The 18,519-nt window shown below is 42.8% G+C and overlaps 1 protein-coding gene across 1 annotated transcript in view; it reads right to left on the bottom strand.

Moving 5' to 3' along the window:
* The window catches only part of nav1a (neuron navigator 1a), a 143,285-nt gene that overhangs the window by 90,065 nt on the left and 34,701 nt on the right, over positions 1-18,519 (bottom strand). The window contains 2 exon segments of the mRNA XM_084097952.1: positions 507-863; positions 11,827-11,929. Of these exon segments, the coding sequence (XP_083954078.1) occupies positions 507-863; positions 11,827-11,929 (460 nt within the window).

Raw genomic sequence — 18,519 nt, 5'->3', positions numbered from 1 at the left:
TAAATATTATTACAATTTGAAATAACTGTTTTCATTTGAAAACATTATAAAATGTAATTTATTCCTGTGATCAAAGCTGAATTTTCAGCATCATTACTCCAGTCTTCAGTGTCACATGATCCTTCATTCTAACATGACGATTTGATGCTCAAGAAACGTTTCTTATTATTATCAATGTTAAAAACAGCTTCATATGTCTGTGGAAACCATGATACCTTTTTTTTCAGGATTCTTTGATGAATAGAAAGTTGAAATATAATTCTTTTGTAACATTATAAATGTATTTTCTGTCATTTTTGATCAGTTTAATGTGTATTTCCCGAATATAAGTATTAATTTATTTATTTGTTTAAATCATATTGACCCCAAACTTTGTATTTTGTATTGTACAAATTAAATAAAAAATATTTGTAATAATTTATGAACATTGAAATAATAATCTATACATTTTTTATATATATATTTCTGTGATATCAGCAAGCAGTAAAAAAGGGACAAACACTCACCCATTGGCTAGGTCATCATCATCATCATCGACGTCATCATCATCATCATCACCATCATCATCTTCTGGTTGGATTTTGCCCGTCAGGTTGCTGTCGATGAGGTAAGCAGACTTGAGGTCAGCCAGGTCATCGTCTGCGGCGTCCAGGCCCTGGATGAGCTGGATGCGCTGCAGTTGGCTGATCTGTGTGGACGCTCGGGTGGGCATGGAGTGGGCCGTGACCCCGGAGGAGGGGGCGTCACCCGCTTGCAGACGAGGGCTGGACTGGCCATGGCGCCAGGAGAGAGGAGAGGAGCGGTTGGACAAGCTGCGGGCGTTAGTCTCATCACTGTCGTAGCACATGCTGCTCTCAATACAGCTGAAAGACAACAACAAGACAAGGTGGTTACATCTTTATTTTCGCTCCGGTTACGACTGTAACCTCGGTTCCCTGAAGAGGGAACGAGCGTTGCGTCGAGTTTGACGCTATGGGAACGCTTTGCGTGATGACGTCTTGAAGCACATGTAAAATCAGTCCAATGGTGTAGCGGGACGTCAGAGGCGGGTGACGTCACGTACCAGGAAGCTATAAAAGCCGGCCTGAAGCAGGAAACAACAGCTTAGTAAGGTCTGAAGTCGTGCTGACAGGCATGAAGGAGATATGGCAAGGTGACGCAACGCTCGTTCCCTCTTCAGGGAACCGAGGTTACAGTCGTAACCGGAGCGTTCCCTTTCAAGGGAACTCGCGTTGCGTCGAGTTTGACGCTATGGGAACGTCTATACCAACGCCTCCATAGCTACAAATGTCTGTCCTGTGTGAAATCATGAAGAGCAGCACTAGGATGACAAAACATGAGACCCTGGAGCAGAGTCTAGATCCAAAGAGTAAAACCTGACGAAAGTGTGCGGTGAGGACCAGCCTGCCGCATCACAGACATCCTGTAGTGAAACTCCTGAAATAAGGGCCTTAGAGGCCGCCATACTCCTTGTAGAGTGCGACCGGACAGCCAAAGGAGAAGGCTGCCCAGCCGCCTCATAAGCAAGTGAGATAGCCTCGACCACCCACTTGCTCATTCTTTGCTTAGACACCGGCCCTCCCTTGTTAGGGGAGCCAAAGCAAACAAACAACTGATCACTTCTGCGCCACAGGGCAGCTCTGTGGACGTAGGCGTCTAACGCCCGAACTGGGCAAAGCAAATTATTAGCCTCCTGGTCCGCATTCTGGAAGGGAGGAGGACAGAAGGCCTGCAGAATAATAGGTCTGGCCACATTAGTGGGGACCTTGGGGACATAACCCGGTCTGGGATGGAGAAAAGCTTTCACCATACCCGGAGCAAACTCTAAGCAGGACGGAGCAACCGACAATGCTTGAATATCCCCAATTCTCTTAAGAGAAGAAATGGCAAGAAGGAAAATAGCTTTCAAAGTCAGAAACTTTTCCGAAACCTCCTCAATGGGCTCAAAGGGGGCCAGGGACAGGCCTTGTAGAGCAATGGACAAGTCCCATGGCGGCACCCTAGAGCGGACTGCAGGCCTCAGCCTCCAAGTGCCACGAAGGAAACGAGATACCAGAGGGTCCTTCCCCACAGACATTCCACCCAAAGGAATGTGGTAAGCACCTATGGCCGCCACATAGACCTTTAAAGTGGACGGGGTCAGACCTGCAGTGAACCGGTCCTGCAGGAACTCCAGCACTGTACCAATTGGGCAGTGGACTGGGTCCAACCGACGGTCACTACACCAAGAAGTGAATACTCTCCACTTCAGGGCATAAAGTTTCCTCGTGGAGGGAGCTCTGGACTGTAGAATGGTCTCAACAACCTCAGTTGAGAGACCTGACTCTATGAGCTGGGCCCCCTCAGAGGCCAAGCCCACAGGTTCCACAGTTCTGGGCGGGGGTGAAATATTGAGCCCCCTGCCTGGGACAGAAGGTCTCTCCTGACGGGTAACTCCAGAGGATGCCCGTCGAGGAGGGAGACCAGATCGGGAAACCATACTCTGCCCGGCCAACGCGGGGCTATTAGAAGCAGGCAAACCCGGTCCCTGCGAACTCTCTCCAGAACTCCCGGGAGCAGAGCAACTGGGGGAAAGGCGTACAGACGTAGCCTCGGCCACGTCTGAACCATAGCATCCAGTCCCAGAGGAGCTGGATGCGTGAGGGAGAACCAAAGTGGACAGTGAGACGTCTCTCGAGACGCAAACAAATCCACTTGTGCTTGGCCGTACTCCCTCCATATCAGCTCCACCACCTCGGGGTGGAGCCTCCATTCCCCGGGCCTCGGCCCCTGCCTCGACAGAGTGTCTGCTCCTATATTCTGAACCCCGGGGATGTAGGCTGCTCTGAGTGACAGCAACTTCCCCTGGGACCACAAGAGGATATGGCGTGCCAGATTTGATAATGGGCGCGAGCGCAAACCCCCTTGGTGGTTGATGTAGGCGACTACCGACGTGTTGTCCGTATGCACTAACACATGGTGTCCCCTGAGGTCTGTGACAAAGCTCCTCAGAGCCCGGAAGACAGCTAACATCTCTAGGCGATTGATATGCCAGGAACGATGATGGTCTTCCCACAGACCTTGAGCTGAGCGACCCTCCAGGATCGCTCCCCAACCCGTGAGGGAAGCATCCGTCGTTAGCAGTCTGCGACGACAAGAAGCTCCCAACACTGGGCCCTGGGACAGGAACCAAGGTTTCTTCCACATAACCAAGGCACGTAGGCATCGCCGCGTGACCTTGATTGTGCGAAATGGGTTGCCCCTCGGGGAAAACCCCCTGGTCCTGAGCCACCACTGCAGGGGCCTCATGTGCAGCAGTCCAAAAGGTATCACGTTGGAAGCTGCTGCCATGAGACCCAACAGTCTCTGGAACTGTTTGACAGTGAGTAGCTGGCCTAGCTTTACACTTTTCACAGCTGCAAGGATGGACTCTATACGTGGCGGTGACAGGCGCGCCTGCATCGACACTGAGTCCCAAACCACGCCTAGGAAAGTGGTTCTCTGGAGTGGAGAAAGCACACTCTTCTTGGCGTTCAGCCGTAACCCCAGCTCTTTCATGTGGGCGAGAACAACATCTCGATGTTGAACCGCCAACTGATGCGACTGAGCTAAAATCAACCAATCGTCGATGTAGTTCAAGATGCGAATCCCCTGAAGGCGCAGAGGCGCCAGAGCTGCATCCATGCATTTGGTGAAAGTGCGGGGTGATAAAGCTAGGCCGAATGGAAGAACACGATATTGGTATGCTTTGCCCCCGAAAGCAAACCTCAGGAACTTCCAATGACAAGGACGGATGGAAACATGGAAATATGCGTCCTTGAGATCTATCGTGACAAACCAGTCCTCGGACCTGATCTGTGGCACGATCTGTCTCAATGTCAACATTTTGAACTTGAGCTGCATGACTGACTCGTTCAGAACTCGAAGATCCAAAATGGGACGCAATCCCCCGTCCTTTTTTGGAACTATGAAGTACCGGCTGTAAAACCCGGTTTCCCTGTCGGAGGGAGGTACATATTCTATGGCCCCTTTCTCTAACAGAGTGTTTACTTCCTGTTCCATAACCAGAACCTGCTCGGGGGCCACCACAGTGGGCAGAACCCCCATAAACCGAGGTGGGCGTTTCCCGAACTGAATCAGATACCCTTTTTCCACGGTCTGCAGGACCCAACGAGAAACATTTGACAGTAGCTTCCACGCTGTCAAAGATTCTACTAGAGGTACCAGCCTCTCGAGACTGGTTTCTGGATTTTGTTGTTGTTGAGCAGTCAATTCGACGCCCTGTAACGGCGCACCGGCAGGGAGCGACCGAACAGACTGCTCTAACACCCTCCTCGGAGGGGGCGGGCATCCCGAGGCCACTACGTTTCCGGGTGGTCCTTGAGATATGTGCTCGCCGGAGACCGCTGCGCCCTGTAACACCGATGGCGGCAGGGTTGGCAGAACGGTCCCCTGAGGGTACCGAAGAGAGACGGGCACCGTAAAAAGAGGTGTTAACCGCTCTGCTTCGGGGGGGACTACCCTCATTAATCCTGAGCCCTCGGACGTCAGGATTTCTTCCCAGCAGCCTTCTTGGCGGTAATAACGGTCCGCAGATCCGTTCTACCCCTCGAAGACTGCTGGGTTTGAGCGCGCCCTCCGTGTCCCCGAGATTTTTGTGGGGGAGCACGGGAGGACACGCTCTGCTTCTGAGTGGCACGATGCTCAGCACCCTTTTTAGAGGAGTGAGGCTGCTCCCGCTCAGCAGCCTCATAGAAAGAACGGCGGGGGAGAAGCTTTTGGAGAGCAGCTGCTTGTTTAGCGGCTTCTTGTGATTTTGCAACCGCAATATTTACTGCATCCCCAAATAACCCGGCAGTGGAAACCGGAGCGTCTAACAGAACATGTTTTTCTTTGTCCTTAATATCGCTCAGGTTGAGCCACAGATGCCTCTCAGTAGCCACCAGGGCTGCCATAGACCGCCCGATAGATTTAGCGGTCTCCTTGGTGGCTCTGAGAGAAACATCCGTGGCTCTGCGCAGTTCAGCCACAGTGTCGGGACCGATTCCCCCGCCCTCCTCTAAATCCCCCAATAATTCTGCCTGATAGGCTTGTAAAATAGACATCGTATGCAGACACGCTGCAGCTTGACCAGCGGCTGCATACGATTTATTGATCAGGGAAGATGTTAATTTTACTGGCTTTGAGGGAAGTGTAGGAGCCTTCAGGGAAGATGCCGTTGCTGGAGAGAGATAGCCCGCGAGCGTCTCTTCCACCTTCGGCATCCCCCCATAACCATGCTCTTTATATTGAGAAATAGATGAATATAGAGAGGTGTGTGGTGTGTACACTCTGTGAGAGACTGGTCTCCCCCACGATCTCGACACCTCGGTGTGGAGATCGGGGAAAAACGGCAGGCTCCTACGCTGGGGCTGAGCACGAGATGGCAGGAAGCGTTCGTCGAGTTTGCTTTTTGAACGAACGTCCTGCCTATCCTCTGGCCACTCAATAGACAATCTGTCAACTGCTCTCGTGATCACATCGAGCAGTTCTTCAAAAGCATGAGACTGAGGTGGCGAATCCTCAGACTCAGCATCAATACTTACAACATCCAACTCCTCAGAGCTGGATAGTTGCAGTACTGGTGCCTCTATCGGGGGGGAAGTAACCGCAGCGCGTGCTTCCACACCCTGATGAGAGGCACTGGATCTATCAGAAGGAGGCTGAGATAAGGCAGAGCCCGTCTCAACATCCACTGATAGATCCATCTGCGAACCCCAGGTCTGAGATCGACGCCGTGCCTCGGCAGCGGCGGGACCAAAGCCCTGGGGAACGTGGTCGGGATTGAACCGAGCCAAGCGGGATCGGAGCGTACGCAAAGGAAGCGCACAGCAATGCTCACAGTCACCACCCTCGAGTGCTGACTGGGCATGCTCCTCTCCCAAACAAACAACACAAAGAGTGTGTGTGTCACCTCCCGTTAAATAACGCGGGCAGGGATGGACACACACTCTAAACTGCTGCTTGCTCGCCATACTGAATAATATATATATATCAGACAACACCAAATAAGACAGACAGATTTCAACACAGAGCGCTACTGAAGACTCAGAAAGCTGTTGTTTCCTGCTTCAGGCCGGCTTTTATAGCTTCCTGGTACGTGACGTCACCCGCCTCTGACGTCCCGCTACACCATTGGACTGATTTTACATGTGCTTCAAGACGTCATCACGCAAAGCGTTCCCATAGCGTCAAACTCGACGCAACGCGAGTTCCCTTGAAAGGGAACTAAACATAAGCATAGCGCTTGACCAGTGTTGGGGAAAATTACATTCAAAAGGAATGCGTTACTCCCAAAAAAAGTAATTACTTTTATGGAAAGTAATGCATTACATCTCTCCTGGGCTGGGATTTCTTGTTTGTTTTTAAATAACAAAAACATGTAAAGGCCCTTTCACACCAAAAGTGAAATAAATAAAGCTGGAGGAAATGTAAATTCACGCCTGTACAGTAGAGGGCGCAGCTCAAACAAAACTTTCAGCTGTGCTGCCATTCTGGATCGCAGAGGAAGAGAGTTTAACATTCTTCCTTCATCAATAAATGCAACAAAATGTGATGTTTACCTTTTTTTGCTTATTAGTATGGTTTAATCGGATCATTGAAGGTCAGCACTAAAGCCATTGGTTAAAATGAGATTAAATACACAAAGTATGTTTTTGTTATTTGAGATATTTAATTATTGCAGGTTTGCGTAGTATTCTATGGAAGCTTGTTTCCGCCACTGAATAATAAATAAATAATAATAATTTAGACTTTTTATCTCACAATTCTGACTTTTTTTCTCAGAATTGCGAGATCATGAAGTCAGAATTGTGATAAATAAAGTCGCAATTGCAAGATATAGTCGCAATTGCGAGATATAAAGTCGCAATTCTGAGAAATAAAGTCGCAATTGGGAGATGTAAAGTCAGAATTGCACGATATAAAGTCGCAAATGCGTGTTATAAAGTCAGAATTGTGAGATATAAACTATTCTGAGGTAAAAAAAAAAAAAAAAAAAAAAAGTCTGTCTTTTTTTCCTTAGAATTGGACTTTATATCTCACAATTGTGAGTTTATATCTCACAATTCTGAGAAAAGATGTCAGAATTGCGAGATATAAACTCGCAATTGCGTGTTATAAAGTCAGAATTGCGTGATATAAAGTCGCAATTGCGAGAAAAAAAGTCTTTATATCTCGCAATTCTGACTTTATAACACGCAATTGCGACTTTATTTCACGCAATTCTGACTTTATATCTCGCAATTCTGACTTTATAACACGCAATTGCGACTTTATTTCACGCAATTCTGACTTTATATCTCGCAATTTTGAGAAATAAGGTCAGAATTGCGAGATGTAAACTCGCCATTGTGAGATAAAAAGTCGCAATTATCTTTTAAAATGTTTTATTTTGTGGCGGAAACAATCTTCTATAGTATTCCGAGTTTGCATTACACTGTTTTTATAAATTTTGAGGAATACTCAAAAAAGGTCCATTGTCTATTGTCAATAGTGTAGCTATAAACGAAGCACAGCTCACACAGATTTAACTTTCAAACCAAGACATTTTCTGATAAATATGTGGGAAAATCTTTTGCCCTCACACTATATCCCCAATAGTATGGATTGTAATGACTGGCTTTCGTCCATTAAAATTGGCCAAACACAGGTAAATGTGACCACACCTTTGAAGACTTTGAAAAAATTCCTAATTTTGACATTAGGCTAAGACATCAATGGCCTAATGTTGCATTCATTCACTGCTAGACTAGTATGTCTGACTAAATGTTTTTTAGCCAAACATGTAATTTCAAAACTTAGAATTTTATAAAACTCCAATCCTTGTCAATATAAGTGATGCAAGAAGTGACATACTGTACCAAAAGTATTAAAAGTATCTGTCGTGACTCGTTTTCTCAATTCACCCACCACTGGCAGGTGTGCCAAAAAAGCTAATTTTGGACCCTGGCTAGACAGGTTTCCAGCCTGGAATAAAATGTGAGAAAACCTCTTTAATTCCACAGAGACATTTCTGAGAGTGCAGGCAAACTCATTCGTCATACCAGATATAACTGTCAGCTTATCAAGCACACCCGTTTCATCAACACATCGCAAGACTCATCTCAGTCTTACACATTTTGTGGATGTGTGTCTATGTAGTCTCTGGTAAGTGATCCATCATATGTGGGGACACAGGAGAATTTAAAGGTAAAACACGTCTGAGGATGTGTAATTTCCTTCATGGCTGATGTACACGCCGCTTAAGATTTCTACAGGAAGTCAATCACACACACACACACACACACACACTGACCTCTTGGGTGCCTTTTTTTTTCTGATATTGAAATAGTAGGTCACAGTTTGGGCAGCTGGAGGAACTGGCTGACCTTCTGCCGATTCCACACCCACCCATCCCCATCCTCACTAAAGCCCTCATCTGGATAAACTCATATCCTCTTGAGTTGTGTGTGCCTGCCCCGCAATGATTTTAATGCTCTTATTTAGTTTCCAGGTGTCCAGGTTTGGTTTTAATTCTTTTAAGCCCAGCGGATGGATGGAGATTATTTCCCGCTGTTCCTGAGCTCAACTTTCAAAGTATACAAAGCAATGGGATAAAGTTCTCTCAGATTTAATGGAATGTTTCTGGTTCAAAACAAGTTCATCTATGGCACGCTGTCAATTACCACAGAACATCATTTCAACTAGGCTAATTCTGTAGTACAAAAATATGGGTTGTTGGAGCTGTAAATGTGTCTAAATCATCTTTTTTTCAAGATGGGATCACTCTCAAACTTTTAGTTATGTAGCATAATTCCTTTGGGTGAATGTTAACTTTGTGAATGTTACTCCGGTAACTTTGGAAGTTCAAGTCGGCGGCGGTGTGAACGTACAGTAACTGCTGGATTCACTAAAGTTTGCAATGTTTGTGGAAATAAATATTTATTAGATATTCAAAGACTTATTAAAATGTGTATTTTTTTGAATGCCGACAGTATATGAGATATAGTATTTTAGCGTTGGCCTTTCTATAACTATTTATTTATTTTTTTCGTATATTGTTTACTGTCTTTGTTTAACATTTCTATAAAATAATTTATTTGACAGAACTTTTCAACAAAGACAGTAAACTAATAAAGTCGGAGAACAGGAATTCCTGCATTAGCAATTAGGCACTGGCATTCTCAGCACTTTCAAAACAAAAGTCCCACTTTCAACACTTCTCTACGGTGACCAGGAGGGGACATGTTCGATTCACTTAGTTTTGTCGTGGCCACAACATATAAACTCGTGGGAACGTGATATTAAGTCGTGGGAACGTGATAATAAATCGTGGCCACGAGATCATTTTGTTGAGGTAACGACATCATGTCGTGGCTTCGAGATCATATGTTGAGGGAACGATATATTTTTCTCGTGGCCACGACTTCATATTTTGAGAGAGCAACATCTATTTCTCGTGGCCACGAGTTATGTTGAGGGTACCACACCGGTCAATACCGTAACCATATACAGCAGTCGGAGATGGAGATGACTGATGAAATAACATTTTACTTTGAATTAGGAATGTCATATAAAGATATAGTGAGGTCTCAGACATGGGTACGTAAGTGAAAGACACCTGAAGCGCATTCTTAAGTTGAATGGGCTTTTATGTCGGAAATTTGCTGGCTTGAATGAAATACTCGTGTCACGAATAAAGTCCCGTTTAAGGCAATAAACAAAAACAAATGATGAGAAACTTAAATGAACAAATAAAGTAAATTATGACCGGGGTAAAAGGAGGAGCCCGTATCGCGTGTGAAGATTTGGTTCCCACATGTTATAAAACTGGTAGCCTCGAGAAACGGATGCTGTTCCCTCAACATATTAAGTCGTGGCCACGAGAAACGGATGTCGTTCCCTCAACATACTGTACGATCTCGTGCCCACTAGATATTATGACGTTCCCATGACTTAATATCACGTTCCCACAAGTTTATATGTTGTGGCCACGACAAAACTAAGTGAACCGATCATGTCCCGGTCACCGTACTTCTCAGCCAAACAGGAAAATGTATCGGTCAATGCTGATAAATATAAATCGGACGATATATCAGCTTTAGTGATTTATCAGTGGACCACTACATATATTTGACTAATATTGCAAACTTCTGGTTAGTCTTGGGCAAGCCGCCAAACTACCTTTGGGTTAAGGCTAAGGCTATGCTTAATTCTAGGGTATAAAATCATAATTGGCATTGAAATTGATGTTTTTGGCAGATGCTTTTATGCAGTGGCCTACTTTGCATTCAAAATGTATTTTTAATTTTTTAACAGAGTGTGGAAACCCCTGGGAATCAAACCCATGACACATATGTAGCGCCATGCTCAACTGTTCACGCTACACACATGCTACCGTTTGATCTAGAGGAATTCAACCGACACAGAACAACTCAAAGCATTCCATTAATACCCACAATGCACTGCACACTTGCGGTTATCGCATATTTCTGCAGACATTTTCAACAAAGAGCTGAGGAAAATGTCCCCAAAAATGAAGACACTGGATTTCATTCCATTGATGTGAATGTGAATTATCCTTTGAAAATGCCAGGCGCTTCAGTTTGCCTGACTTTTTTTGTTGAATAATAATGACGGCTAAATGACAGTGATTATCGTTCCTTTTATCCTTCGACAGGCCCTTCTGTGAACACTTCAATCAGAGGAAGAGAAAATATGACAAATCAAGAAAGTAGCCATTGTTATGCATCATAAAGCACTGCAAGGCCACACAAAGCAGAAAAGTGTCTATTATAGAGTTTGGGCTCAGCACATTACAGACTTTCTCTCTACAGGGGCATTAGTGTTTATGTGCATTAAATCAGCCTAATTACATTAAGGTTTTAATAGAATGACTTTACAGCTGCTGAGGCAGAGTAATTTTATACTAGGAGGCAGTCCTAAAATCACCCAGACACATTCAGCCTAAGTGAAAGATAGAGTGCTGAGATACACTACGCTTATGGATCTCATACAGTTCATCTGTTAAAGTCTGTCAGAAGACTGGAACTGGATTTGAATTCACATCACCCGTTTATGAGCACCACGGCTCAATGCGTCAGAGCACCTGTGTCCTCCACTAAGCCATGGCTCTGACAGCTGTTACACAATATATAATGTGTTTAGTTTGCAGGGCTGAAATCTTGGTTTAGAATAGCGCACCCTTAACAGCTTCCTTGAGCATTGCATCAGACTTCCTCTGGTTGAAGGAGTGCTTATGGCTTCTTTAAACAACCCTCTAGCACAAACATTGCCAGTAGCTCTGATATCAATACACTAACACAACATACTGTGTGAGGTCTAGCAGTTGTGGCTTTCTGGTGAGAGGCTAATCCATCCTTTTGCTGTGGTTTTTTGCATGTGTGTTTGTGGACCTTGAAAAGCAGGAAACAACAGGGGGAGGTGCTGATGTGAGAAGGACAGAGAAACATCTGCTGCTCCATTCCACGACTGCTGACTGACTTTGGTGGTGTTTGGACTTGGTCACATGTAAAATTCCTCTGAACCACATTTGCATATGACATATACAAATGACTTTTTTTTAAAGAATGCATTTACATTAAGATGAGCAAATTCTGGCCAATACCGATAAGCTTATAATTATTACAATACAAGTTATATTATATTACAATATATACTATATTGTCTTATTTTTTTACATGTTGGCAACCCTTATTTTAGTTTTAAAACCTGATTTTTGTGATTTACTAGAATACAATTAACCAAAAACAAAACAGTCCATCACCAATTCAAGCAGTGAATGGCTTGGCGTGTGACCTCCTGTACCTGTGGCTGAGCTGCGACCCCCGTAAGCTGGTCATGGTATCTTCCAGGTTCTGCCGGAGGTCGAGGACATTCTGAACGGTGCGTTTCCTCTGGGACTCGGGATCTGCAGAAAAGAGCAGAGAGGAGAGGATGAGTGACTGGTTAATGCAGGGATTTAGCAGTGATGTGGCCATACACACACACAAACATAAGATTTAACACTTTGTGGAGAACGGCCAACAAAAACATTAGCGTATATCAAGATGCATGATATCGAGCCATGTTCCACCTTTCCACTCACACACGTACAGTATCTCAGCTTTCAGGAACAACACACAAACGGCTTTCTCTCACACTGTAAGAGCGCAGAGCAAACGGAGCAGTGGAATATGGCGATTCAGCAAACGGGCAGCTTTTCAGGCAGTACTCGAATGAATTAAACATTACATTTCCAGTCTGCCAAGATGCCAAAAGCACTTTGAGCTACTGTACTAGCAAGCTCACTTAAACAGGACATTAGTATTTATAAAAGGTCTCCTTTCAATTTAATTGCTTTCTTTATTTAGGCAAATGTGCTTATACAGATTTATTTGACATTCAAGCTGTAAAACTGGGGGGGATGCATTATACGTCTTAACTCGACACATGTTGAGGACTGTTTTAAAACTGCTGACAGTAAAAGTGCTGTATTTCGTATAATCAGCCTCCCACCCTAAAAAAACTGCGCTGCTCTAGTGTCAGATCGTAAAACCCACATAGCGCAGTTTACAAAGACGTTCCCCTCCGTTTATCAGTTCATCAGTTTGGCTTCATACACACAGGATGGACTCGGATGGAATAAAATACTAGCGTATCACATACAGCCTTTAATGTATGTTGAAATTATGTGAAACAGAATGAAATGTGTAATGTTGTCAAATGACTCACTATGCTGGCAAGTCCACTAATCATTTTGGAATTAAAAATGGCATTGTCTTAACTTTTGACCAATCAAACAATGAGAAAAAAGATGATATTGCTTCATTCATACAGTTCATGTGTCACACTGGTAATTGAACATTGAGCGCATTGCATTGTTGTATAAAGCTAAATTATATAGATTGAAATGTATATACAGTGTATTTAAAGGGAATTAAGGATATGGAATGTACTGCATGTACTGTTAGCTTGCTTATTGTGCTCAAGAGCATGATCTATGTCTTTCCACATGTCATACTATAAAGAAACTGCTTCTAACCACAGGTCGAGAACTGTATACAACCACACAAATGCGTGAGGCTGTTTGCAAATGTTCGTTAAAACTGTGGTTTCGGGTTAATGTTAATAATGATAGAACTTGCAAGTATAGTTGTCTAGAGATGCTTTTGGCAAACGTACCCCTAAATTGGAACTAGTGATGCACTGACATATTTGACACTGAAAATATTCTGCCAAAATAGCAAAAAAAAAAAAAAATGTTTCAGCCGACATGGTTTTGGAGGGCCAAAATTAGCTTCTCAGATGACACATTTTAACTTTGTCAGTGACTATTTCATGCACACAATGTGGATACTAAAACTGAACATGTCAGCAATGTTGATGGACTTCACCATGACCAAAAATTATGTTAGAGTTGCAATTGGTAAATTTAGTTAGGCTTAAATATTAAGAGGAGGCTCATTGCCAAAGAGCTTTCCAACGACTGGTTTATCACCTTTGAACATGATACCCCGAACAGCATCAATTATCCAATTACATAAATAATTTGTAATTATAATAATTACAAAATAATAATTAATTATTTTAATAATTAATTAATTATAAATAATAATTAATAAATAATTAACATTAATTAGCGCTTTTTTTCTGCACTCGAAGTGCTTTACATATGGAAGGGGGAAACTCCTCAACCACCATCACTGTGCATTATCCACCTGAATGATGGGACGGCAGCCATATTGCCCACTACAAACCCCACAAATGTATTGGTGGAGCGGGGACAGAGTGATGAAGCCAATGAGTATATATGGGGATGATTTGGATGTCATGATGATGGACAAAAACCAATGGGAAAATTTGGCCAGGACATCCCTACTCTTTTTTTTTAATGACCACAGACAGCCTGAACCTCGATTTAACATCTAATCCGAAGGACGGTGCTTTTTGACAGTATGGTGTCCCCATCACTATACTGGGGCATTAGGAGGACCCAGACAGACCACAGGGTAAGCGCCCCCTACTGGCCTCAGTAACACCTCTTCAAAAATGTAATTACCAATACATTATCTTCAGTTTTGCTTTTAGGCTAAATGAAAACTTTAATTCCATTTTCAGTGTTTTAGTTAAAAAAAAATCACTAATTAGAACTACTTTATGCACAATATGCATCCGACAGCCCTAAAATTTGGTGGGATTAGTCTCTACCTGTCCCTGCCACCTCACATCCCTCCCAAAACCTCATCATTCACACCATCTTGTATGTTTCCCCTGGGGTGTGTTAATCCTGAAGCTTGACCAGTCAGCACAGCAGGACCTCATGCCAAACCCTCTGTAATGACATCCAGACTGGCATTAGTCAAAGTCCTTCTTTTAATTCACTTTAATCTCCACCATAGAAAAATGATTGTGTGTGTTTGTGAGGGTGTGTGTAGTGGATCAGTACAACACATGAAGGTGGCCCATGGCTTTGTGATGAAAATGGAGAACCCCCCCATGTGGCCCCATGTGGAGTGTCTCTTCATTCAGGCATAATCTCATACAATTAGACTCATGAAATACAATGAGTCTCCCAGAGTGGTTTAAATGGGCTGCACTGCAAGTGAGGATGTTGGTTTGGTTTAAAGCTAGTTTGGCTTGTACTGTACATAACTGAGGCCCTCTATCATATAGTTATGTTATGCTCTGCTCTGGGTTAGTTCACCCAAAAATAAAAATTCTGTCATTACTCATCCGCATGTCATTCCAAACCCATAAGACATTTGTTCATCTTCAGAACACAAATGCATATCTTTTTAATGAAATCTGAGTTTTCTGGCCCTCCATTGACAGCTACGCAACTACCACTGTCAAGCCCCAGAAAGGTAGTAAAGACATCATGAAAGGAATCCATGTGACTTCAGTGGTTTAACCTCAATTTTATGAAGCAACACAAGTGCTTTGTTTGCACAAAAAAAACTCCATAATTTACCACTTTATTTATAAAATATTAATCTCCAACATGCGTTCACAGGAGCACCATAACGCATACATGTTGTGTTGACACGAGAGCAGACGTTGTTACGTGAACTCGTGTTGGAGATTAATATTTTTTAAATAGAGTGGTAATTTGTTTTTGGTTTTTTTTGTGGAAACAAAGCACTCACGTCACTTCATAAATTTGAGGTTAAACCACTGGAGTCACATGGATTACGTCTTTACTACCTTTCTGGGGCTTGAAAGTGGTAGTTGCGTAGCTGTCAATGGAGGGACAGAAAACTCTCAGATTTAATTAAAAATATATAAATATATAAAAAAGAAAATTTGTTTAGATTTTTTTTGCACCCTCACATTCCAGATTTTCAAAAAGTTGTATCTTGGCCTAATATTGTCCCATACATCAATGGAAAGCTTATTTATTCAGCTTTTGGATGATTTCAGTGATTTAAAAAAATTTACCCTTGTGACTGGTTTTGTGGTCCAGGGTCACATTTGTGTTCTGAAGATAAGCGAAAGTTTATCAAGTATTACATGAGGGTGAATAATTAATGACAGAATTTTCATTTTTGGGTGAACCAACCCTTTAAAGGTTTTGAGTATTGATGAATGCTTCTCTACATAATAGTGTATATATGGTGACCTCACCTTACTTTCTCATCAAATAAGCAAATTAGAATGATTTCTGAAGGATCGTGTGAAACTGAAGACTGGAGTAATGATGCTGAATTTTAAAAAAAAATATATTACAATAGAAAACATTTATTTTTAAATTGTAATATTTCACAATATTACAGTTTTTACTGAATTTTAAATCAAATAAATGCAGCCTTGGTGAGCATAAGAGACTTTGTTCAAAAACATTATAATATTTTTTTTAACCCAAATTATTATTATTTTTTTCAAGTTTGGCTTTTTATTTCCAGAGCCACTTGTCCCATGTTCTCCCTGTTATTTTCTGTCTTACCTCTAACATCTATCATAATATAATAATATAATTGTCACACAGAGCGGGTTTATCTGTTTGGCTAACCAATGACAGCTGGTGGTATAAAAGGAATCCTTTTGGGAAACATTTCACTTCATTATTTTATTCCATTCCTTTGGATATCACTTCCATTACATTTAATTTAGCAATATGTGTGTCATAAAACCAAAGATGAGTAGAGTTTAGAGCAGGCTGACCACAACCCCCTATTGACAAGATGACAATGATGGTGTCTGCAATAGTCTGTGTCTGAAAGGACCATTAACTCTCTGTGATAGCACACATTAAGCTGTGAGAGGGTAATTACCAGAAAATGGACAGATTTGAGAGAACATGTTAGAGTCAGTGGATATTTTACACCGAAAACATGCATAGCGGATTTGCTCCCATTAGTTAATGGATTCAGTATTCATATCTGTCGAAGATAAGCATGCATTTCGAAGAATTATGTGTATATGAAGAACATTTGTAACCACAGCCGAGAGTTTCCTCTCAGTAATAGGACATTGTGCATGGATTGTTCCAGTTAGCAATGGATGCATGTGAATTGTGCTGTTGACCGCTGGTGTAATGAAAGGAGACTGAGAAGATCACCACACTTCCACCCCCACGCCCGCGGACCCCTGCGGGCCAGTCCAGCTGGCCAGTGCTGGAATGACCTATGCAGAGAGAGAGAGAGTTCATGAACCTATGAGGTGTCCATCACCCTGATGGATGAAGTCGAAGCACAGCCAGTCTGGCAGCACCACTCAATGCTGCAGAAACATGCTCACGAATACATATCACAGTGATTTCACCATTAAGAGGTGTGACATATAAGAACTATTGATTTCAGTGGCTTTGGGAATTAGCTCAATACTGAGATGATGGTGTCACTGAACGCACAGAACCGTTGCAGCACCATGTGCCAGTTAAAGTAGTCAAGCTGTTCAGATGTGAAAGGTTATCTCCAGTGGCAAGCAGAGGGGGTGCCAGAAAAATATGAATCCAATAATTTGTGGTGCTTGCTAAGAGGTAGAACAAACCCCTGATACCTCAAACCATATGCATGTTAAGAAGATGTGTGCCATTACTTGTGATCAAATATGGCAAAAGTGGCAGAATGTCAGAGATTTGGGGGTGAGTTCTTGTGACTCACCTAGCAACCACTCCAAACATCATGACAACCACCACAACACCCTAGCAACAACCCTGAACACCGTAGCACTGATCTGGCAATCTCTTAGAACACTCTAATAGCCACGTAGCAAAACCCTAGCATCCAACTGAACACCACATCATCTGCATAGCAATGTCCTGGCAACCACTTTACACATACAAATAACCATCTAGCAACCACCAGAACACCTTAGCAACACCCTAGCAACTACCCAAAACACAATAGCACTGACCTGGCAATCTCTTAGAACACTCTAACAACCATGTAGCAACACCCTAGCATCCACCTGAACACCACAGCAGCTGCATAGCAATGCCCTGGCAACCCTAAACACACAAACAACCAGAACACCTTAGCCACACCCTAGCAACTACCCTGAACATCATAGACTGGCCTGGCAAACACCCTGAACACATTAACATTCTCATTAACATTCAAATAACCATGTAACAACACCAGAGCACCCTAGCAACTGAATAGCAATACCCTGGCAATAACCCTGAACAAGTAAACAAAACTCATATATAATTCAGAAAATATATATTCAAATCGCTTCATATGACCACTGATAAAACAGATGTAAATGTTGGGGACAGTTTAGACTCCCACTATTGCTTGGTTATCATGTCTGCTACCCTACACTAGATGGCACACATGCTTGGGCTCTTCCCTCTACAGCTTGGATGAATCCATGCTTTAAAGATTGGCACTCCATCCAAAATGCCCAAGAGTCACATTCATTCACTGAGCAGTAGTAGTTAAAATCATATTAGATACACTTGAATTGACCACTCTAGGACAGTTCATTTCATTTGTGCTTGATTTAAATCCGTCCCTCTCCACATTCATCCCAATGAAAGTACCAGCAGGGCAACCAAAACTAGCTACAGAAAAACATTGGGGGGTTTTGTAGCTTTTTCCAGAGTTTATTAGAGTATAACAAGCAAGCAACATTGTTATGTATGTCTTAATTAGAGGTGTTTTCTCTGAGAGGGCAAGAAAAGCAGTGCTTCCTTTAAAATTTAGATGAGAAAATAATCAATAGTCAAAATAAAATAAAATGAGAGGAACTTATTTTTTCTAAACCCACGCAGTCACTGTCAAATGAACAGACGACTTGCAAAATAAACAACTCAGCTACCCAGATATCACCATTTTCAGTCACATCTGAATCAATATGAATTTGAAATAACTCAAAACATGAAATGTCTATTGATGAGAAGGTATCTATAATAATAACAACAGCTGAACTGTTAGTAGTAACAGATAAAGACTATTGTACGCAAAATATTTCCAACCACCACTGATCTCATTATGAAAGTTGTGTTACATGGGCTTTCTTTAAGACCGTCTGCCTGTGCCAATGGAAGTTGCACAAGAAGCTCTGTAAAAAATC

The sequence above is a fragment of the Abramis brama genome, assembly GCF_963993115.1.
Source record: "Abramis brama genome assembly, chromosome: 22".
In the NCBI taxonomy this organism is placed as follows: Eukaryota; Metazoa; Chordata; class Actinopteri; order Cypriniformes; family Leuciscidae; genus Abramis; species Abramis brama.
This window is presented reverse-complemented; position numbering and strand designations above follow the sequence as displayed.